Genomic DNA, 25,750 nt, shown 5'->3' with positions numbered 1-25,750 from the left:
TTTCTATTGATGCATTCAGGTGCATTAAACTCAGATGAAAAAGAGTGCTCTTTGTATGGTTGCTGTTTGAATGCATTGCTTTTGTTCAACACGTGATGGTTTCTAAGCATGACAGCAATGAAAAGAACATGAATGTTAGATGGTGTCCATCGTTTACTGATGCTGGATTAAAGTGGTTTGTTAAGAAATGGCTCGAAATTGACAGGTAGTTGTGAAATAGACGTGTGGGTGGAAACGTTGCAATGTTGTGATAACACTGATGAATGAAACGACTGTTACTGACGTGTGCATCGTGTGCAGGAACATGGCTGCGCGCTTGTCACCACTCCTGGCATAACTTTAATGTCTTCAGGGCTTGTTCCACAAAGCGATCGTAACCCTAAGATGATCCTAACTCCCATACTTTAACATAGACTTACGGCAATCATAGCATTGGCTTTGTGGACCAAGGCCCACATTATCATCACTGTCCCTTGCTATCCATTGTGTTTTTATATTTTTTTATATTTTGGTGTCTAAATATAAGGTTACATTTTAACTTTCATGACACACTTTCACTGGAAAAAGTCCGTTCATCCACCTGTTGCTGGTTTCTCCGTCTCTCCATGTTGTGATCTGAAATTATGTTTTAAGCCAAGAATCCAGCTATTTCTTTCAAGTGCAATCTTTCAGCTTTTCCACCATTCATTCAGCTTTTTATAATGCACACATCTACTCCTCATTTTTTGCTATTCATTCATCCACTAGTCAGTCATTCATCCCAGATTCTATTATTCTTCGAGGTATCATTTATATTAAAGTTTTTTTATATACCTTAATTTGATTCCTAGAACTTGAAATTCATTCTCGCATGTATTCATTCACCTTGATTTATATTTCATAAGGTTATTCTTGCTTTCTTTCCTTCCTTCCTTCCTTCCTTCACCTTAATTATAATTTCAGTAAGTCATGTGTTCATTGGTTTGATCATTTGTTCATTCATTCAGTCAGTCACATACCTGCAAATATTTACTTACCTTCATTCTTTCATCCATCATCTTCCAACAGTCCTTCATTCCTGTATTAATTGATTTGCCACTGGCATCATCCTCCCGGAGTTATCGTTGGATGCAGAAGTAATCTCCAATCAGACAACAGTAAACTAGCAGAAAGCCCCTCACACAGGTGCCACGTGGCAAGATGAAAACAGACCATTGCATAATTCCTTCTACCTGACAGGCATAGTCTGTACTGGAATGCGTAGGATGCTGCTGCCCTTAGGGAGTCCGAGGTTGTAGATGAGATGTCATGTGACTTCTCTGGTTAAACACTGAAAAATCTACAGGTTGTACTTTTTCCTGAGGCACATTTTGTTGATTAAAAGTCAACAAGGTTTCTGCTGCATTAGACAGAGAAACCAGTTGAGATATTTTCAGAAATTTGGAATTTTTGGTTGTATGACAAACACATCAAGATAGGCCAAGTGATAAACACGTTAATGATTCTGCAAATGTGTAGAAGATAAGGATGAGAGGTATTTCTGATAGGGAGGGTTTAAATATAGACCGAATTGATGGTGTGATTGAGAGAAAGTATAAGGCAAGTGAATAGAAGAAAAATGCTATATGGGAAAAAAAGGATTGGAGGAAAGGACAAAATTAAAGATAAACAATGAAGGTAATATTTTGTTTGGTAGGAAAGAAGTGAGAGATGAGAGGATGAATGATAACAGCAGTGAAGTGATTAAGTCATAGCACATATAGATCTCAACAGCTGTATGGTGTAAACATTGAAATATGTATCTATGATATATGTAAGATATAACACTTTTAAACCATAAAAGGATATATGAGAACATTGAAATATTTGTCTGTATGATACATGTGGGTAAACTTGAGGTATAATGTTATCAAGGATGCACTGTAGTGATGTGGGGTATGGAAGCAATGTGTCAAGCTCACACAGACAAGTGCCATCGCTGAGATGTGCAATATGCTAAGTCAGCAGAATATCTCTCTGGCAGAGGACATTGATTATGCTATGTATATAAGGCCACCGAAATGTGCTGTCTTGTATGTCAAGGCTGTGTCTACGATATTTTGTGGTTTGACATTCAGATTAACAATATCTGTAGGAGTGAAACATTTATTTGTGATTATTTATACATTTTATGATAATATTATCAATTGAATTTGCAGATTCTTAACATGTTTTGTATCAGTATTCTCAATTAAATTTGCTTTTATGTTATTTATTTAATCAATTTTCTTAAAAACACAAGTCTGGAAAAGAAATAAACATGCCCCAAAGAAGTAAAACATCATGGTTTTAAACCACAAAACCAACATGGTTAACAACAAGCAGTGTTCTATGGATCTACAGTTTCAATATTATTTAAGTGTATCGATAGAACCCTCTCCATTGTTGATCACATCAGGTCTGTGAAGGTCTGGATTAGAGTATTGGCCTTCAGTAACCCATGCTTGTTGTGAGAGGCAACTAACACGATCAAGTGGTAACTGACTTGTTTGACACATGTCATTGGTTTCCTATTGTGCAGATCAATGCTCATGCTGTTGATCACTGAATTGTTGATTATTTACAGACAACTACCATATAGCTGAAATATTGCTGAGTGCAAAGCTAAACTCACTCACTCATCAAACCATTTTCTAGATGCCCTCAAACAAGTTACCAATATGGTTATCATATCCTGTTCACAGCGACCACATCAATCTGTTTGTGCACCAGCAACAATGAGCTAAGCAGGTAGTCATGTCATGAGCTGGATGTTTAGGAAGTGTTACATTTTCTGGCTGTCCAGGCACAAAGATCTTTTACTCATCACAGAGCTGAGATTAACACTATTTACTTAGTTACAAAGGTTTTTTCTGATTTCACATTTGTGGCATGAAACCCACCTCCCTCACTCACTGAGCGTTGTGTGTTGTAAGTGCAGAAGAGCAGGTACACAGGTAGCTATCTGACAGGTACGAAGACTGTCCACCCAGAACACAGTCGGACGACGCCAGCACACATCTCAACTGTGTCAGATAACACGGCTGCAGATAACATTCTGTCAGGACTGTCTTCTGAGGCTAGAGATTCAGAACAATATCCGATGAACTCGACTGGTCAGTGTTTTGATGACATTTGCATAAAATATTTATTTCCTTTATGGTTCAAGTTGTCTGTATCCTTTGATGCATTGACATTGGTGGATGTATAATTCTGTTATTCCTTGTCATCAGGTGAATTATATATTGATACTGTACAGTACTGTAGAGATCCATTGCAGTCGTGTTTCTGAACCAAGCATGCACCCAACTTTACTCAGTGGGAGCAGAGGGGTATTTTAGTATTTCATCTTGTGATACCTTAATTACAGGTGTCATTGATTGGAAAGTTTAGAGTCATGATATATCAAATAATAATAAAGTAGGTCTACATGTGCAGATTTCTGTCAGGATCTGCAATTAAATAACATAATGCTGTTCCATTAAATGTTTTAATTTGGCATTTCTGCCTTATTGTCCATCTTAACCAAAGTAATCTTTACTTTAAAGCTTCCTCTGCTGTGAAACATATTATTTGTGTTTGTCAATTATATTAATGTGGTATTGACAGTCAAGATGTATACATTAGAACCTTGGCATACATAGAGTTGGCAACTGCTACTATTTTTTGCAAATTGCTACAAATTTTAGCCTCAAACGACGCCAATACAGTTTCACTAGAAATTCTATGAAATTGCAAGAAAATTAATTAAAATTAGGAGTCATTCACAAAATCATATATTTTTGTTGATTGAATACATTTTCACCAAAAATGGACAAGAATAAATGTTTCTTTAAGTGGCATTTTAGAATTTGGTATGAGGATGGTGAAGACTTTTATGGATAGACAACATCTTTCTTGCAGTGGATGCGACATTTCAGGGTGGTTTCTAACACTGCTATCAAGCATCTTTTGCTTGATAACAGTCTTAGAATCAACACCGAATTGTTGCATCTACTGCAAGAAAGAAGTTGTCTATCCATAAAAGGAGAAACGTAATGCTGATAATTTGGAAATCTGCTTTTAGAAGTATGTGAAATAATTGCTTCAGATTTGAAGTATTTAGTTGACTGCGTATTTTATCGTGAAACTACAAATTCTGATCCTTGAAACTACTTTTTGCAACACTTCAGGGTTGGGATGTGTATACATGATAATTCCTTCCTTCCATGTGTATGGGAGAGTATTGTTTCCTGTGTTTCACTGACCCAGGGAGTTCTTCCTTATCACCTTCGGCCATAGTTTACACTGATGAATGTACAGGTCAGGCGATGGTGACGGCTACACTGTGTATGTCCAGCCAGTGACCAGGCGGTGTATACAAACCATAATTACCTACCTCCATAACATATTAACCTACTGAACCTTCCATGTAGACTATCTGGCTGATGTTGAGGTACTGCCATGCTGGAGGTATGTCGAGGATGCTATTCTTCAAACAGTTAACCTACTTGCTCACAGATTGTTGATTGTACAAGTATTTGGAGGAGAAACATTATGTCAGTTTCCTTGACTGTGTAAATATTTAGGCAGGTAAGAAATTAGTGGCAGGATTGCCTACCTTGGGGATAGTGAAGCTTGTATCACAACGAGGAAGTGATGTGAGCAATGAGTGGAGGAATGAAGCCCGCATTATTCACCATGTGTGTATAATGTGAATATTTTATAACAAGGCAACAGCTTCAGGTAGTTTTTTTAGTTATTGTTCATAAGATACATTGATAGTGAAATCATACCTGCAAGATTCGTGATTGTCTTTAGAGAATATTCACTTTGAATGTTTATATTAGCGTCTTTAAATCAGATACGGAAACATGTCCTCTGCATCTGGGAACTCTTTGATGTATAACATAGTAAGCTCTGTTCAGAGCATATTTCATTAACATGTTTAACTGCCTTAACATCTCACCATAACTTTTTATATCTTATATGTCTTTTAAGAGGATATTTAATTTCTTGTATGCCCAATATACAATGTCTGATTTTTCCTCTATTTAGAGACGATGAAAAGAGAAACATCAATAAATAATGGGAGGCTTTGGGAAAACATTACACTTGATCCCAAAGCAGTGCAGTCGACAATTTATTGTCTGATTGTTATTCCGACATTCTGCATCCACACATCCCTACGTCAGTTTCAGGTCAATCACTCTGGGTTAGGGACACATTAAGAAAGCATTTTTCACTATCATTCCGTGAACATGGTAGATTGTATCGATGCCCCAGCATCCCCCCATTGCACCATACTGCCATTAACTGCCTCTCAACACTTCCCTCCTCAGACTATGTATCCCTCTCACTCTCTCTCTCTCTCTCAGACTTGCTGTGGGAGAGTTCCACATGCAAGTGCTGTGCTGTAATCTGATACATCGCACTGATAACTGCATGGTGTTTTTTATCCTCCCAGCAGTTATTTTTGAAAGTGTTGTTGGAGCCTCGGCCTGTATCCAGCTCATACTCACTACCTGTGTCCAATCTCTGTTTTCGTGGACATGGGGTTTTCCCATCCTGCCGACAAAACACACTGTTTTCTTGACTGTCTTTGAGAGTTGAAAACATCAATTGTTTGTGTTCAGGCACTGCCTCACTGGGGGAGGATAACATTGGAAGTGAGAGCTCTGTTGGAATACTAGATGTTCCGGGAGTCTATTTTCGTGTGTGTGTTAATTTGTTCATCAACCAAGGTACCATGAGGGTGGAGTTTAATTGTGCTGTGTTTGAATTACCTTCTACAGATTTAGCAAACTCAGCAAATCTGTTGCAAGTCTGTGATCAAGGTGAGATATATCAGGGAGTCGACAATGTTTACAAGTTTAAGTCTCTTAACTTTAAGTAAGTATGCATTTGTCTTGATGGATTTACAGTTATGTTGGTTTTAGAAATATGTGATGGTTGGTTTTGTATTTTCAGTATTCAAGTTCCGGGGCAGGGGGAGGGGGGCTCCAGAACTGGCCATGTTTGTTTACATGAAAAGCCTGTCGGGAACTGATGCTAAAGTGTTAAGATGTTTTTTTGTGACAGTGTGTTATGTTATTGAGACGTGATGATAAGCTAAGGTGACATTTGTGTTGCATTTTTCATTGTGAGGATTTTGCAGACTGACAACACCGTCAGAGCTTCCAACATTGTCTCTTGAATTCAACTCATGTATTTATGTGACTGTCAGTATTAACTGCAAGACCCACAGGTCATCGAGGGCATACTGATGACTGATGATGTTCATGTGATATATGGAGATTATTGCATGGAGATGTCTCATATACAGTGTACATAGTATGTGAAACAAATGTCAGAGATCTTGTATTTCCTAAGCAAGGGTTAAGACATAAATTCTTCCATGATTTTAACAAAACCAATATGAGTCCATTTGATGTAATACCCTTTTTTCTTAATTGTAACATATTTCTTAATAACATATTTCTTAATTGTTTCCCATCAGAAACATGTCTATCAAATTATAAAATCTTTATTGTCGAATTTGGTCAGCAGTCTTCAGATATCTTGTTATAGTGTGAGCGTCTTTGAGCACCTGAGCTTGGTGTTGGCACTTTGCAAATATTAGCATAATGATGATAATAATAATAATAATTCCTGTCTCACATTACTATGATGTCAACAATGACATCTTGATCAAGAAAACAGTCCACAAGAATATTCACACAAGATCACATATGATGTTTATGAACTTGGTTATTTGTTATTTGTTATTTGATAACTGGTTATCACCTGGCAGTAGTCACCAATTATTGTTAATGTAGGTATGGCACTGGTCACCCAGCAGTCATGTGGTGGTTTGGTCTCTCATGTTTGGATCCTAAACCAGACTTTAAAAAACCTTCTCCTTGAGGATTGCAGACTGGCAATCTGATGAATTTTAATGTTATAATCAGTCATTATGACAGGATGGAATTTAGTTTCAGTAGATGTAAACTTGGTTTTTGCAGTTGAGGCATAGGAAGGGAATCATGGGATTGCTTCAGGTGATAGTGGTTGAAGGATAAGGGATAGTCGGCGGAGGATGGTGGAATGGGGATAGGGGCTGGTAGACTGACGCTTTTCCCCGAATATATATAATTTTCATAGTAACAAATTAACCCAATTAAAAGGAAAAGGAGCTCTTGATTGTTGGGAGACCTGAATCTTAAGAATGTAGACTTACTTCATTTAGGGGTTTGTTACAGAGGGAGTGCTAGGCTCATGAGGCCTAGTGGAAATATTGTGGTTCAGGTACTGTCGGACAGACTAAGGGGCTGGTTCCCTGTGGCAGTATAGACATCAGTAGACAATAGTGAAAAGATAGCCTGGTTGTGAAAATGTTGATCAGTACGCTAGACAGACAGGTTCAAATCATTAGATTCATGCTATGTGGGGAACTTATAATTCCTTCATTTCTTAATATGGATGGAAAAAAATCTGGCTACAAATGTAATGAATATCAGACCCCAGTCTTGTAATTCTGTTGTAAAGCAGGAATTCCAGTTACAGTGGGTTTTATTTTATTTTGAACTATGCACTTTGAATTGTCAACATTTGATTGTCGGATAAAGGGTTTAGTTCTGACAATGTTTTTTGTCATCCTGCATGACAGTGGAATGTTTAATCTGATGCATCGGGTGTGTTAACTTTGACCTTTTGCTTGCAGGGTTGTAATTTGACACAATCATTCTTTACCTCCAGTATCTCCTTATTTTCGTTTGTTGACAAATCAAATGACAGCATTTCAGGGAAAGAAATCAGAACATTTGTGGACTTGACATCTAAAACACACACATCGTTCACTTATTGTAGCTTAATAGTATTAGATTCTTCTTTTACACGAACATGACCTTCACCTCTGAGCCAGCTAAATGAATAAGGATGAAAAGATGTTAGAATTAACAAGTAAGTATTCCAGCTCGGGGATGTGTAGTGCCTAGGGAAGTTTCTGTGACATCTCAATCTCATGAGGGCAATTTCCTTGCTCTCTATAATTACTGATTTACCCTTTGTAATGATTTTTGGTCCTTGACTGTGTAAACATTGATCTGTTTCTAAGTATTTTTCTCAACAAGTCTTTTAATTAGATTGTGATGAGACTGTGTGGAAGTGTTGCCTAGATTATCGGATTGCATAGCAACGTACACTAATGGATCGCAGTTACAGAACACACAATGTCTTGTATCTATGCTTAATCTGTGCCGTATTAGAAAGTGTATATACATTCGGTTACTACTTACCTGTGGAAGATACTGCAGCGTAATATTTTGACAAGTGTAATACTGCTAGATATATCATGTTGTAACAGTTACAGTTTGGGCATCACGATGCCGATGCATTGGTATTAAACCTTGCTTGATTTGCAGGAAATTGATATGAGAGTCATCACACTGTCGGCAATCTCTATCTATTTATGTGTTTAGAGTAATAACAGAATACTAGACTGCACTCCATGAAATACCATTTTCATTAAACTTTGTTTCCCTTTTTTGATACCAGATCATTAACTCGTTTACCAAAATTGCTATTACATAAAAGGTCATTTAGTAACCTCTGTTTATGACCTTGTAACATTGTAGGTGATGTGTTACCTGCAAGTAATATATAGATGACATTTACAAAAGTTGACATAAGATGATGTGAATATTTTAAGTGTGCAGATGTGACCGCCCTGAATGAACATAGCTTTAGTCATCTAAGATGACTTTCTGAAGTAAATTTAGTACTAGCACTAACAAGTATCTGTATATATTGGGCTATAATGGATAGAGTTCGCTTTTCACACCAAAGATCTGGGTTTGATTCCCTACATGAATACACAGCGTAAAGCCCCTAATCTGGATATTGCTAGAATGTTGCTAAAAGCAGTATAAAACTAAACTCACTCCCTCTGTATATATAATTCTGATTCAAAGAAACATATATTAATTGAAATTAAACCTTAGTGACCTGGAACATTCAAGCCTGAACCTGAAGAAATCTAGACTTGCTTCACTAAAAACTTTAGCATTTCAGAAAGGAATGAGCAGAAGAGAAAATAATGCTCTTGAAGGTCTCTTAGACAGAATGTAGTCTAGTTCTAATCTTGTTATATTTATACTGAAAGTACAGACTTGAATGAAATTGTGTTGCACTGAGAACAAATGCCCTGATGACTGTGGAGCTCTTATTGAACATGAAATGAAACAGTATTTAATGATCTTGCCTGAAAGCTGACAGCTGAGTAGTTTTCATCACTTCAAGCATGTGGTATCACTTGGAACATGTGAATGGGGAGGCTAAATTTGACACAAGGAAGATAAAAATCTGCTAGTTTTACCTCTTAGAGATGTCTTCCATTCATACTTCAATAAAGCTGTGCACATCCCCAGGATGTCAGCCATCTTGCGTCATGACATTTGAAGGGAAACTGTTCCAATCAGGATGTCAGGAGCTAGCAAATATTTTATGGAAGTAATCTTCTTTTAACTGGTAACACCTGTACCTGGTGTACTATTAGGTCAGGAAATGATTTCCTATTTGTGGTCTTTTGTTTTTTAAATAATTGGTATGAATTAAGTAAATGTATCCTGAACCCAAGTTTTGGATGAAACAGTGGAAGCTGTCAAAACCAGCATCTGTCCAATCCAACAAGTTGTCAACACTGGCATAAAATCTCAGTCCCATCCATGGCTTGTACATTTACCATCAGCTCTACAATCCCACACTTTATCTGAACCAGATAATTTCTTCAGTCCCAATGAGTGCCGGTTTAAACAGCTTCCAATGTATTTGTAGTGCTTCATGTATATATACCCCCTTGATATTGCCTACCATTAGCCTGATGAAGGAGCCAGCATATGTTCTGAAATGTCGTATTATTCACAATAAAGAAGTTGACAGTCATAAACCTTCCACTTCTAAATGCCCTTTAAAGATTTGATGTATTTTCTTGTTTCATATGTGAACAATAGATTGTGTGAAAAATGTTTCTTAACTTTTGCGCAGTATATATTCATGTGACATTTACAGATTTTCATCATTGTATCCAGTAGCACACTGATGTCTAAGAGAGGAAATTATTATGAAGTAATGCTGTGTGTTGAACATACTCAAATGTAGTAAAAGATGGGCCTGTCTGGTCAGTCGATAAATCTAGTTCCAGTTTCATTCACACATTCTGATTCAATAACACTGAGCTATATATAGTTTGAGGAGTATTATATAAGTGACAAGCCCTTAGTGTGTGTGATAAGTATAAACATAGTCAGGTTGTGACAGCTGAAGTGCAGCGTAGTGCTGGAAGGTGTTAGCGTTATTGTGCACCTGTGAGCAAGACTGGAAGGTGACCTACCTAAAGTACTGGTGTGCAGACCAAAATTGGCATCAATATAAGTAATCAAACCTTGGTCATAAGCATGACAAGCCATCACTTGAACTACCTTGCTATCCCGCAGTCCCTTAAGGCTGCATCCATGAAGATCCATGTCAGAAGTCATCAGCATCCCATACTAGTGGTAAGATTCACTTGATCAGGTTCATCTGACCTGACATGTTTGATGCATGTTATTATATCTGGATTCCATAGATCAATGCTCATGACATCAGTGCCTGGATTGTCTGATCTAGTCTGATTATGTACTGTTCGCCAATAGCTGTGAGGGGCACCTTAAACAAGAAATGTAAACAAAGTTAAAACAATATGTCTGGCCTTGAGACCAACTCTGTTTGTTCTACCTCCACCAGTGAGACCTCCTTATACAGGGGCATTAAGTCACAACCAAGAATGCTACACAAAGAGGCATTCCTATTGTTACAAATTTAATTTTGCTATGACATTGTTTTTGCCATGTCTGGGAATGTAAACTTGTGGAGGGTGTTTGCTTTGTTGAAATTTGTTCTTTGTCTGTTGATCCTGATACAATATATTGTTACTTTGTTCATGCAACTGACATGAGAAATTCATTCTGTTAGAATTATCTATGAATAGAATGACAACTAAAACTGTGATATCTTCTCAAGGCTGTTTTTTTACTGGAATACAGTGTTGAAATTGAAATGAAGGGATCCTGTCAGAACACAATGGTAAGGTATCAGAAGTCCACGCTTCAAATACTGTTACAGAAAAATTATAAGATCCCGCCTCTCCCTACAGCATCAGAAATAGAGAAATGTTCTGAAATAAAGAAATTGGTTATAGTATTAATCAGTAAGATTCATGTCACCTGGTGCAGAGTGACAGCACAGTGCAGTATTACGACAGATTTAATCTGCTGTCCACACTGAATGCAAAACCAGGTCATCATGACCTGACTGATAACTTGGGCTTGATTAAGGACAGCCCAACCTTCTGATCACATCGACCTCTTGATCGCAGTGAGAGGCTTACAACAAGAAATTGGAAAGTCGGTGCAAAAGCTCCTTTGTTTTGCCATCTCATGAGTTAGCGAGCCACATTTTGTCATGGATAATCCAGCTCAAATTTGTCTTTAGTTTTTCTACATGTTTCAAGGTATTTCCTGCTCGGATGTAAATTTGTCCCTTGTAAATGGGTTGTTGTATGTAGAGTTATGGTGGTGAGATGGAAGACAACATCGGATGCTAATGATGATAAATGAAGGCTGCTGATACAAGGTTGCCGTAGAACCGCTAGACTGTTAGGTCAAGGATGTCTTTGCGCTGCTACTGTGCATCTGTGAGATAGAGGTCCAGTACACAGGTATACCATGATTTCTTTCACATGATGTATATGTATCAAAATATTTAGGAGAATAATTTTGTCTTTCACAATGATGTATATTTTCATTCTATTGACAGAGTTTAGATTAGTGACAAAGCAAATTAGAAAAAATTAAATTTAGAAATTTGCAAATGATTCCTATGATTGGAAATGACCACCAGCTTTGTGTATGTAATGTGCATATTATATGTGAAATGACTGAACATCCAACTAGATGGCAGTTGATGACGAAGTTGTCGGAAATGTGCTGGTACTTTGGATGTATGAGTCCATTCTACTGAGGATTTCAGGTGATAGATGAAAAATTAAATCGTGCTAGATCTTGCAATGCTTGAATATTTACTACTGTAAATTGTTAAACAAATGTCAGACAAATTCCATTACTGCTCCAAGGACACCAAGGTAGTCCATAGACAGGTGGCTTATATGATAGTTTCAGACTCCTCTTATAAATGGCCAAGTCTAAACCTGTAATGTACTGATGGCATACACATCTCAGTTTTCAAGATTTAAGTGATCCTTAGATCATAAAGGTCAACATAATAGATTTAAAAGCTGGGAGCCAAGAACCAACTTATTGTATGACCAGGGCCTCCATACTCAAGGGACTAAGGTGATCATAAGTCACTAAGGTAACCTTAGTGCAGTGTTGAAGAACGGGAGTTGACGTTGTTAAAGATTGCCTCATGAAAGATCGAGGACATGAGATTTTCTGCTGTATTACACACACTGTCAGAACCAGGTTCAGTCTTCAGAAGCCCATGCTTGTCACTGGATGATAATCACTGGATTGCTTTCATTGGCCTACTGGCTGGGTTAATTAATACATGTCATCTTGTGCTCATAGATGGATATGATCCATGATATCCATGATATGAGCCTAAGGACTTTTTGATCAGATTACTTATTTGTATGTTGTTTAACAGTGTAATCAGCATTATTCCAGCTATTGGCAGAGGGCTTTGAGTCTGGACCAGACAATCCACTGATACACAGCATGAACATCAATCTATGCAATGGGGATATGATGACGTTTGTAAATCAGGTCAGCAAGTCCAACCACCCAATCCCGTTAGTCACCTCTTTCGACTAGCTACTGACCTCAGCCATATCGCAGGAATATAGAAAAATGGAGACAACAAGCACAGAATGTTAAAACCAAATCATGGTACAATATGTCTGAAGATGCTTTTTTTAATGATGAGGTGTAAAAGGTAAAGCTGATCAAGTTTTGCTCATCACACTGAACACACAGGTTTCATATCTCAATGTAAGCTTCAGTATTCAGGTTGGTCCTTATCAAAGATTGAACAGCTCTGTTATTCCCATTGTGTTATTTAAGCTGATGTCTAATGATTCCAACATTTTGTTCTGAGATTCAGAATACTGATATCATGAATTGTTTGGATTCGTGTTTTACATTAATATTACTTATTTGGAGGTTGCTCGTCACAATGTGACTGAAATATTGTGTCTGTGACGTTAAATCTTAACTCACTCACTCACTCACTCACTTGCTGAAGGTTTTACAGAGAATTAAATACCTGGGAAGCATAAAATAAACTATGGCTGGTTGCAAACAATGCATAATAGATTGACAGTTTAATCTTTGTTTACTTCCTGTTTGTTTCTCAAGCTTCTATAATGGACATTAAGTGCCGGGTAATCAAATATGGCTAATCAGAAAAATCTCAGTTTAATATGTTTCTCTTGTTGTTTGTGTGAGCATTGGGTGTGATATGGCCAGTCATCAATAATGGTCAATACATGCTGCAGGTAGCTGCTAAAACTTGCTGCAAGTCAATATGTGAGCTTCATAGAGATGAACACATGGTAATCCATACAAGATCTGGTGTGCTCTTCATGCCAGTCTAAATACATGTTCAATGTACATGTACACAAGTTGCCAGTTTCTGTACTTTATGTGGGCTGTTGTAGATTTTAGTTCACTATACTCTTTACAAGATCTCATGTACAGCAGCTTCCAATGAACAGTGAGGGATTACTAATTTTAGTAGTTTAGAAAGTAGTTTATTTGCATTATATTTTTTTATATTTGGCTGAGATAAAACAACAACTTGTTTTCGTGTGTTCATGATTAACAATTGGTTGACTGGACATACTTTCGGAAATCCAGGAAATGTTTTGTACCAATATTTTACGTATGATATTTGAATAAAACTGGCTTGACTTGCAGTCATTTTGAATTTTACTACCTAAAAGGGGATGTTAGTGTTGACAATAATCTTGTCTGGAAACTCATTCCAGCATGAGCTTCAGTGAGGGCATTGCCAGACCACTTCTTGTTTTCAGTTGGAGTCAGAATTATTCAGGCCTTGGACATAATTATTGTAATCGTGGAAACTGAAATTTATTAAACATGACTTTAAGCAATTGGGTTTGCACGTGCTGGTACTGGGGGAATATTGAGTTGTTCCATGGTGGGTGAATATTGTTATTTGACAGGAGCAGTGGAGTGAGTGATACTCCATACAGCCTCTGGCAACAGCACTTAATCTCTCAGAAGGATTGTTTATATTTTTATCTCTTGACCAGTTCAGAAAATCCATTTCCTTAAACCTTTTCATTGTTAGCGAATATACTGAATTTAAAAAAAATATAATTAATGGAATAACAGGACAAAAAAAAGTAAGCTATTGTATGAGGAGCCTGGCCTCTCTGTTATTTGAGAACAATTTGCCAATGTTTTAATAGTTGCCTCTGTCATTAATCATCGGAACAGTAAGAGACCTTGGATTATTGTATTGTGCTCCATGTTTTGCTCTTTGTCCTGTCTGTTGTAATAACCACTGATAGGAGGCCAGGTTTCTAGGGAGTTCATTCCTGAAATGTCTCCTAACAATCAAGATGGCACTCTCCTTGCACCAGAGGCTTGTAATATGAATCTGAATCAGTAAGTAGTTCTGAATCAAATTAATTAGGTCTGTTTGTCCAGCATGCTATGAGATTTGATTGGTATGTTCATGGTGATGTGCTTAGAAGCCTCATATGAAGGTTTGTTTATATTCTGCTTTTGGAAATATTCTGTGGCGACATTTCAGCATGAAACATCATCAGTGAGCTTGCACTGTGTGGTATTTCAACTACTGACTTTCTATTTATTGGGAGAGAATGTTTTTTGATCCAGTTAGAATGTCATATCAAATTATTCCTCACTTTCTGTTTCACGAGTGCATCCGTCCACAAAGTGATCATAGTTGTTAAGACAGTCGCTAGTGTGTTGTTTTTTTAAGTTTAGGAGTGGGGTTGTCCAGAAAGTCCAGTATCGTGGTGACTGTATGTACACTGAAGGTTGCTCTCAGAAATGTGGTTATTTAGTAAATAATAAATCCCAGTACAATCTTATATTTCATTTGTTGTTTTTTTTCCCAGCATGTTGCAAAGTTGCAAAGCATGTTGCATATTTAGGAGATAAATGTCTGTCAGTGACAAATAAGTCCATAAATTTTGTTATCCATGAGATATTGTACAATCTATTTTGAAGTATTCTTATTTTACACTTGTATTATTCCACTAATGGTATTGAATTTAGAATAAACTGTGAACTGCTGTTTGTGTTCCAGTCTGCCATGTCCATGAGCAGCTCTGAGAGCAGACACAGTACCATGAGTACCACGTCCTCTGACCTCCTGTCCTACCAGGATGCCCTCGAGAACGTCCTCACCTGGCTGCTGGAGGCAGAGGAGGTCATCGAGAAACAAGCCTCCATTGGACACCTCGTCTACAGTGTCAAGAAACAGTTTAATGAACATGAGGTACGTCTGCTAACCAGATAAGTTAGGAGGACACTTTATAACCCAAATTGGAATTGTTTTTGCATCAAACAGAGCTTGACATGATATAATAAAAATGTATGACAGTTTCAACAATTGATGATCAACTGATTTACATCAAGAACCAACACACAGTTTTCATCCAGGTGGTATTCTCGATATAGTGTTAGTGAACATGAGTACAAGATGTAGGTATTGTCATCTATCCGAGTACACATCCAGACACATTGAAACTCTCCCAAATTCAAGCCACGCTAACATGACCTAGTACCACCCCTGAACATTGAACCCTTGACCAGTTATGATACCAACTTGTCTCCTTGCAGGAGTTCATGCTGGAACTCACCAAGCACCAGGACAGCATTGGGAATGTCCTGAAGGAGGGAAACGACCTCATTGCAGATGGCAAGGTCACAGAAGAAGAGGAGAATGAGATCCGTGTTCAGATGGGATTACTTAACAATCGGTGGGAAGACCTCCGTCTCAAGGCCCTTGACAGACAGAGCAGGTATGTTTATCTTATACTGGCCCTTTGGGTTCCCAATGCAGAGTTAACATGTAGCATCTTTTCTTATTTCAAGAGCCTTGGACAGGTTGTTTTAACGGACAGATTTTGCATCATCCTACTGTGGAACATTGGTCATGCTCTCAGCCACTGGTTTGCCATGACTTGTCTAAATCTGTCATATAGCTTCGTTATCATAGACCTGGTAAATAGATATGATTGTGTAAACTATCTATAGACTCTGTAGGCACATTTTCTGTGCTCTAGCTGTGACATTTATGGTATAAACCATTTGACTTAGTTGGATTGTTCACAGAAAACATTTTAGCAGCATTGGGTTCTTATTGTATTTCGATTAGTCTTAATCTGCAGGTGTGAAGATTAAGGAATAGATTACAGCATGCATGGTCAAATTCTGAGCACTGGGATAATGTCAAGAGTTGTTGCCATGCTGCTGTGGTGTTCCACCAGTACAGTCCCAGAGACTTCCTGTCACACTATGATCAGTTCTTCTTGGTTGGTTTGTTGTTATGTAGTGGCAGTCTGTAAATAACTAAGTCTGGAACATACAATGATCAACAGCATGAGTATCTGCACAACTGGGATAAGATGACATGTGTCAACCAAGTCTGCAGTCTGACCACCTGATCCTGTTGGACAGCAAAAAAAAGAAGGGAAATTCTTATTCATCATAATTTTATGGAAAAAATTTACTCTCAAATGTGCACACCACTTGAACGTTTGTTATTTTATGAAATTGAAAGTGCTGACACTGTGGAACAATACTGTTATGTGCTTTAAGTAAATGTCAGTATCTCCACCTGATTGTCTGAGATGCTCTTGTAGTCAGACATCTGTTTCATGATTACATGGTATGTGGCCTGAGAGATGCAGTTGCCATACAACATGGGCATATGCCACTGTATGTCAAATAATCAGGATCACCATCTTCAATAAGCAAGCCATCAATGTCTTGACAGCGCTATAAGGGGCCTGTTTATCAGTAGATTGTAACTGCTGTTTACATGCATGGCCACCCAGCTGACTACAGTGTCTGGGGGTGCACCTGCTGTGGCTGATTACTCTCTTTTAGACAAGGAAGTTGTCCCTGGAACTGCTGTTTGGCAGGTTGATCAGTTAGTTTTCTTACGTCAGTGACATTGTGCAGTCATAATGCTGGTGGGGAAGCTTTGTGGTTCAAGTGTTTGCCTGACGTGCCAAAGTCCAGGTTCTTTTCTCAACATGTGTGAGACTCATTTCTGTTTGCCCTTCAATGATATTGCTGGAATATTGCTGAAAACAGAATAAAAACATAAGCCTTCGCTTTCAGTACTGAGTTGTCCATGTTCTTAAGATCTGGAGAAATAATGCATATTTTTACATTTACATAATAAGAGATGGGAGAATAGGATAGGTTACTTGTTCATAAGAGGGGCTGCCAATCTCTCTGGCCATTCAGAATACCACTCATATTCTCTTGGTCTCCACTGGAAGAACTTTTGAGTCATATCCAGGTATACAACTTGTCCAAGAATATTACACTGATTTTTACATGGAATGTATACTCATGCATGCAGATAAGATTAGGGCTGAATACTTTATTGATTTTCACTTGAAACAAAATACAAAGAGAGGAAGTTAATCTTAACAATGACTTTCTGACAACCCTATACCAGAAAAACCTTCATGGCATCTGACATCTAGCATTGTATCATCTGTCTGAAATATTAGTGGAAGCAACACATAAACTGCCCTTCATGAAATTCAAAATCCTAAGATAATGTTCACAATTCTACTTGAACACCAATGGTTCCTCTCAATATCTTTTTGTTAACACCTCTATTTTGGAATGAATTTTTACTACTACCAAAGAAAGTCTGAAAGGAACTCACTCAATTACTAAAACTTCAAAACTTTGCCAGTTTAATGTATAAGTATGAATCACATTAATTATATCTGCTACATTCTCCTGCCTTTGAGTTGATTTCCCTCCTTCAGTTTGAAGCCATAGAACGCTGTAAATGAAAGCTAGGTGTGTCAGATCTTGATATGGTTTCTTCCAACAGTCCTCATATAAAACTCCAGGGAAAATTTGGCATTTTTTCAGTAGACATCAAACTTTGAAGGTGTTAATAGTTACATGGTATATGATTCATACTGCCCGAAAGTGCGATATACTTGGGTTATGTACTCTCTCTGCAGTAATAGCAGTGAGGTGCTCCTTCACCAAATACATGCATCTGTCCGATCTGTGAAACATATCACTTACAGTACAGATAAGGTTGATTTCTTGCTCATAACATGACAGTGAAGATCATAGATCAGCTATTACCCACACCAATGTAGCATGGCTGATATCTTCATTGCTGTATGTACAGCTAAAAACGATTTAAAGAGCATACACATTTGAGGGTTATGAGTCATGATACCAACAAATATCGTTTTAATAATCATATAAAATTGATGTTATTTAACATCTTTTGAGTTCATCCCTTGGTTAATAACCTGAATGGAGTAACCAGGATAGATGACTGAGTGAAGATACCCTTATGGCTTTGGTTGTTACTCATAACGTTAACCACTGGTTCGCATCATGGATAAACTGCCTGATACATCTGAATATTATAAATTGTTCACTGGTCATGAGGGAACCATGGGTGGAGGTACCTTCGATGTTTGATTATGTTCCCTGAGTAACCCATGGACCAGTGAACAATGTAATTATCTTAATGAACACCTCAGTGTTAATTTTGAACTGTTTGAAGCATGAATATCGGATCGTACACTTCAGCCAACCTGTGTGAATCAAACGATTCAAATCTTGCATTTTGCTCTTTTTTCCCCATAGGTATTGTCTCAGTAAAGTCTCTGAGATGTAATTTCCCTTCTTAATATTAATAGGGACTACATATCAATGTTTTGTCAATATTTGTATATTGGAATCCAAGGTAGATTTTTTTGTAGCCATCACTAGATATGGGAGGCAACACACAAAAAAAAAAAGACTTAGAGTTATCTCCCTTCCATCGATTTGCATTGGTGAAACATCGGTAATTTCCATGCATCATGCATGATGCAATATTATTCGCGATAACTACCAAGAAGTACCAAATGAGTTGCTATTGGCCATGGGGTGTATTGCAATACATCTCGCATGTACATTGGAAAAATTAGAAGAGCACTCAGCCAATAAGACAGCAACATTTATGTGTGAGGTAAAATAATGCAGATTGACACTCACATTGTTTCCAGGTATCTCCCATATTGTATACAATAAGGTATTAGAAGTGAGCTGAAAGATTTTGTTAACTGGTACAGTTGCCCTGTAAAGGCATCATGCCCTGATTATATGTCTAGATTTGTCAGTGCCATCCATACAACTGATTGTGGGTTCTTACCAGAACGTTACAACCATTATAACGCTGCATTACTCTGCACCTTATCTATACAGTGGGTTTTTTTTGTGTGTTTTTATATCTCTTTATTCCATTTCAAGTTGCATGTGTTGGCATTCACATCATCAAGTTAGTACAACATTGTATACACATACCAGGGTGTACATATATACACAGTCAGAAGCTAGGTGAAAATATTATTACTGTAGTGGGCGTGGTAGTTAAACTGTTAAACTGAGTATGTTAAACTCTGTATATATACTAAATTGGAATGTCAGAGTATCATATCTACCTGTTGCCATTTCCTAGTGAAACACCTATGTATGTTTGTTATTTTTCATTGCGATAACCTATTGATATAGCATATGTCCTTTGAACTTGAGAAATTCAGCAAAGGATATATTCTGCTGTTTAAGGCTTGAAGTATAGATTAATCTTTTTGCAAGCAGTGAAATGTGATTTACTACTGTGTGAACTAAACTTTCTGATTGGGGGCAGTGTGGTGGCCTTGTGGTTAAAGCATCACTCAGCATGCCAAAGATCCAGGTTCCATTCCCTACATGGGTACAATGTATGAAATACATTACTGGTGTCCCCCACTCACTAGTGATATTGCTGGAATGTTGCTAAAAGCAATCCTGCCAATAAAAATTAGGAGAAATTGTATTGACTGTATTAAAACTCATTAGCTGAACAGAAATAACAATCACAGGCAGATATTGTAGTTTTAGTGATGGTCTTAGTTTGTGGGACGTGTACTCAGTCACAACACTGCACACTCAGAGCGATCTGATTTCAAAGGAGCAGTCGTGATAAAGGGGCATTGATTTGTGATAAAAGTGTCTGTAATGGTCTGAATATTTGATGATACCTCACAAAAAAACTTTTGTCTTTGCTGAGAATCATTAAATAATAATCGAAAAACAATCACTAGAAGGACACACCAGCTTGAATAGCATGTCTACATGACTGAAAACATGGAGTTTAACTGGAGGATTAGATGTAAAGGCAGCAAGGAGGCATAGGAGTGTCAAGACTAACAAATTTGAAGATAGCACTGTTATGGAAAAGATTCGTTCATTATAATATAGATATTTGTTTGAAATGTTTCATCTGAAACTCACAAAAGTGTTGACATGATTGAAAGCATGAAGTTAACAGGAGGATTAGATGTAAAGGCAGCAAGAAGTTTTGGACTGTCAGTACCAACAAATTTGAAGATACTATTGTTCCAAGGGTTTTGTTCATCATAATATAGATCTTTGTTAGGAACATTTCATTTGAAACCCACAAAAATGTAAGACTGAGAGTTGGTGAAGGGTTTCTTGTTCTCAGACAACTGTCACACATCCCATATAATCAGTGATTGGGAGCAGGTCTAGCTTGCATGGGTACACTTCTGGCAGAGGGATAGCCTAGTGGTTAAAGCATTTGCTCATCACGTCTGTAGGAGACCTCACTAACTCACTCATCCAAGACCCACTCACACACTCACTCACACACCCACCAAATGTTGTACCACCATTGTCTGATGACAAAATGTCCCTTCCAATTTATTTGGAACCTTTTACCTGTCCATGTCTGAAAGTCATAGCCCTCTAGACTCTCAAAACAAGACATACGAAAAACATTAAATGTATTCTTCTTTGACATCTCTGATCCTACGGCTCCAGAGAAAATACATCCATTAGGTAAATGCTGCCAGAAACATAACTTCTCCAAAGTATTAATGGGGACACTGAGGTGGCAGCTGCCTGGTCGGCACTGCAACATTTATACACCGCTGACAGAACAGCAGTAGGAGTCGATCTTGGCAGACATCTGAAGGAACCAAACTGCATCCTACCCAATGGTGTGTTGTGAGAACCCATCACCTGCTACTCTGTCGGCACAGCGCCAACACTTGGCTGTCAGTATTCATAAGTGCCGCTAATGTTTGATGTATTGTGCATAAAATCTTATCCAGGCTTTGATGGTCTTGCACTCCTTTGATCATGAGGGAAGTATATTTTATGAATGATGATAAACTTAAAGTGATTGGTCCTTACAATTAAAATGGGATTGATAAAGTTGTGTTAGATTTTGCTTATTTTTTGTTTTGTATTGAAATACATTTTTTTCATACTTAGTACTTATTGAAATATATGTTAGAATTGAATGATTACTTTCAGTAAGAGTCTCTCTGATGTTTGTGAATTTTGTATTCTGGGTTCATTAAAGACATATTGACTATGATTTGATATCTTAAAGCAACGTTTTTTCTCTTAGAAGCTTACAGACTTCCTCCACTCAAACATATGTTCCATTTTCTGAGTAGAGTTCAGATTCTAATTCTTCTTTGGGTTGAGTCCTGTCCAGAAGTCAAAGCCATGCTCTCAGTCATGCATCCTAATCACCCAGCATGCAAAGTCAGTCATCTAACCCATTCAGCCTCTGTGTCTTCTTCTGACTTTGTGTCAGTGGAAGCACTTGAACAGCAGACAAGGTATACTCAGACAGAATCCACTCACTGGAGCACCATGTCTGCCCATGGCTGTGTGTTGTAATGGGATGTGTAACATCTCAGTGGCAGACGTCATTGAGAGGGAGAGTTCTGTTGTGTTTTTGATGTAGGTAAACATTCATCTTTGAAGTTGAAGGTGCCTGTAATTACTTCTGGGACTTCTTTCTTGAAATGATTAAAATTTATGGAACAGTGTCTGTTTCATAGGTGCCCAAGTGTAAAATGATGGACTTTATGGGCAATTTTTTATGTGGAAATATAAAAAGTTTTTGTTATATCTTCAACATTCTTGTTCCATTCCCCTATGAGATATTTGTTTCACTAACAAACAGTAGTATGATTATTACTGGGGCTTATAAGAGACAACATCATGTAGATGTTCAGACCAATTAGTAACGTCAGTATTTCCCATCTGTCTTCTTGCATTTTACTGATATTGGCTTTGACCCAAGTAGTGGTCCTGTCCTCTGTTTGATTCCAGATGTTGTATATGTTCTAAGAACTCAGACTGCCCCCTCTTACGTACAGATTCTATGTATGCTACCAGTACTAGTGCTGTCATCTGTTACAAACTGGACATTGTGGTTGCTTCCAGTATTGTTTGACTCCCAATGCTGTGTCTGCTACAATTGCTAGTAATGTTCTATGCTCCAAGTACTATTGCTGTGCTCTGCTGGCGTCCAGTTTGCTGTGTATGTCCTCTGTTTGACTCAAGATGTTGTGTGTCCTCCCAGGACTAAAGGTCTGCCCTGTGAGGCATAGATCCCATGTATGCTACCAGTACTAGTACTGCCCTCTGCCTCACATTACTAAAGTACTGACCTCTGTGTTGCAGACTGCAGCAAGTGCTGATGGACCTCCAGCAGCAGCAGCTGGATGAGCTGGCCAGTTGGTTGGGCCAGATGGAGGAACGCATCAACCAACAGGAACCACTGGGCTCTGATCTCGATTCCATCAAGCGACAAGTCAGTGAACACAAGGTAGGTCATCTATGTGTAAATGGTGGTAATTGTTTATTTCTGCATTTTGAGGAGGTAGAAAAGGCCTTCAGCAACCCATGCTTGCCATAGAAGGCGACTATGCTTGTCGTAAGAGGCGACTAACGGAATTGGTTGGTCAGGTTCGCTGACTTGGTTGACATGTCATCTGTTCCCAGTTGCGCAGATTGATGCTCATGTTGTTGATCACTGGATTGTCTGGTCCAGACTCGATTATTTACAGAGCACTGCCATATAGCTGGAATATTGCTGAGTGCGGCGTAAAACTGAGCTCACTCTCACTCACTCTGCATTTTGAGAAAGCCATTCTCTCTGTGACTAGTGAAGGAGTGAGTGAGTTTTGTTTTACGCAGACTCAGCAATATTCCAGCCATATGGCAGCGGTCTGTAAATAATCGAGTCTGGACCAGATCAACATCAGCATCGGTCTGCACAATCGGGAACTGATGACCTGTGTCAACCACATCAGCAAGCCTGACCAACCGATCCAGTTAGTCGCCTCTTACGACAAGCATAGTCACCTTTTATGGCAAGCATGGGTTGTTTAAGGTCTATTCTACCCCTGACTTTCAGGGGTCTCCCTGTGACTATATCCAAAGGGTATACTACATATACCAATAAGTGAATAGCAGTGATGACCTGTATCTTTGTGATGCCAGTTTGTGATTGTATGCTCAGCTTGTTGGGATTATAGGATGTACATTCAAAAGTATCTGTTTTCTTGGAAGTGCTGTGATAGTCTTAAAATTTAGATAACTTCATGCATGGGGCCTCTGTAGCATGTGGGCATGTAGTTTTTATTGAAGCAGATCTAGGAGTGTCTTTTGAAGGATAAACCCATTAAGATCCAGGATAGAATTGGTCTTCAGTAACCCATACTTGTCATAAGGGGTGACTAACGGGATTAGGTAGCACATGCATGCTGAATATGTTGACACATTATCATATCCCAGTTGTGTAGATCAATGCTCATGCTGTTGATCACTGGATTTTCTTATCCAGACTCGATTACATACAGATTGCAGCCATATATCTGTCATATTGCTGAGTGTAGCGTGAAACTATACACACTCACTCACTCATAGTTGAATATGTGAACTATGATAATCTTTGCACTAAGATCCTTTAGTACACATGGCCCCTTTATGATGTGGATGTCATGTGTGTTATAGCGGATCCAGGAATCTCTGGAGAAGCAGCAGAAGAGAGTGGACAGTTTGCAGAACATGGTGGTTGTAGTGGACGACACAAACACAGAAAGTGGTGAGTGATACCCACTGTTGACTGACATACTGCTATTTGTGCTGGACAGGCTTGCCTTGTAATAGTACAGGCAAAAGAGTTTATGGATGTGGGGTTTTTTTGTTACAACATTTCAGCACAGAAATGGTGTTTGATGGTTGACATAATGAGAAAGTGAAACATTGTTGTGAAATTATGAAGGCTTCTCATACCCTGGTACAGTGGTGTAGGTAAATACACGCAATAGATTTTCATTTTACATGCAGAATGTTTTGAGGTGAGTTCAATCACACTTTCTAGAAACACTAGTCAGATCTTCAAAGCCGCATTGCACTGTTCTTTGATAACAAATTCCTGAACCTTAGACGACTTGGCTACCCACAGCCATTAAATATGCATAGATATGCACAAAGTGTATGATCCAACTGAATTCATTTTTGTATTTTCCTCTACTCTTTTTCATGTTATTAATTAATAACATCACTGTGGAACATTTCATTTTGTTATTTGAATATTTCAGTTTTCGGTGGAATGTTTCAGTATGTGAAGCCATGGAGAAGCAGCTGGAGTCCCTCGGGAAGCGATGGGCTACAATAGGACGATGGACAGAAAAGAAGTGGATGATTTTGCAGGAACTACTCCTAAAGTGGCAGCACTTCAATGAGGAACAAAACAAATTTGCTGATTGGCTAGCAGATAAGGAACAAGTGTTAGGAAGAATGCGATTGGCTGATCTGACTGTAGCGGAAGAAGTTATAGCCCAAGTCAGACAGTTAAAGGTAGTTTTTTGAAGAGACATTGTGATGGCATGTCATAAATATACTATCGACAAAACAAAATGAGGGAACTAAGAAATTGAATGTAGCAAACGTTGAGGTGAAAGGTTGCGTTACTATAACACTGCACCAGATCGCAAAATCCAATGACAATTAAATTTCACATAATGGACATGCACACTGAACTTCTGTGTCAAGTTGCCTGAAATTTAGGTAGATCAAAAAGTGTTATATCACGCCTGTGGGACAAGTACCGTCAAAGAGGTGGGGGTTGGAATGAGACCTGGGTGTGGTAGACCAAAAGCCACGACAGGATCGTCTCATTACATTAATGGCCATATGCAGTAGGTTCAAATCAGCACCTGCCACCAATAGGGAACTCTGTACACTCACTGGACGACGACTTTCACTCTCAACTGTTAAAGACCGGCTCTATCAAGTCCATTTGAAAGCAATGCAGCTTTTCAAAGGTATTACCCTTACAGCTCACCATAGGCGCCAACATATAGCATGAGCTAGGCAGCATTAGGCAGCTTTGAGCCATTGGCATTTTGCCTCAGATTCACAGATGGCAGAAAACGTTGGGGCTGTAGCGATGAGCGGTATGCCAGAGTGCCATTATTGACCATGATCGATATAGGGGTGGTAGTGTTATGGTGTGGGGTGAGGTTACATATGACAGGCAATAAGAAATTTTGAATTCCAAGATGATAATGACAGACCACATCAGGCCCAAACTGTCACAGCTTATCTCTGACAAGAGGCCACACAGACACTGGACTGGCCCTAGGGTCCACAGACCTGTC

At 38.3% G+C, this 25,750-nt stretch overlaps 1 protein-coding gene across 8 annotated transcripts in view; it reads left to right on the top strand.

The window, feature by feature from the left end:
* Positions 1 to 25,750, top strand: part of LOC137286653 (dystrophin-like) — a 386,558-nt gene that overhangs the window by 113,925 nt on the left and 246,883 nt on the right. For 7 of the 8 annotated variants that reach the window (XM_067818622.1, XM_067818621.1, XM_067818620.1 and 4 more), the window contains 5 exons: positions 15,316 to 15,507; positions 15,852 to 16,033; positions 22,764 to 22,908; positions 24,099 to 24,189; positions 24,709 to 24,947. In XM_067818622.1, coding sequence (XP_067674723.1) covers positions 15,316 to 15,507; positions 15,852 to 16,033; positions 22,764 to 22,908; positions 24,099 to 24,189; positions 24,709 to 24,947 — 849 coding nt within the window. Of the gene's footprint in view, positions 1 to 5,463; positions 5,814 to 15,315; positions 15,508 to 15,851; positions 16,034 to 22,763; positions 22,909 to 24,098; positions 24,190 to 24,708; positions 24,948 to 25,750 lie in introns of those variants that run through there. The other variant, XM_067818626.1, reaches the window with a different exon arrangement.

The sequence above is a fragment of the Haliotis asinina genome, chromosome 6, assembly GCF_037392515.1.
Source record: "Haliotis asinina isolate JCU_RB_2024 chromosome 6, JCU_Hal_asi_v2, whole genome shotgun sequence".
Taxonomy (NCBI): Eukaryota; Metazoa; Mollusca; class Gastropoda; order Lepetellida; family Haliotidae; genus Haliotis; species Haliotis asinina.
The sequence above is the reverse complement of the archived record's forward strand: the minus strand, read 5'-3'. Positions and strand labels throughout refer to the sequence as shown.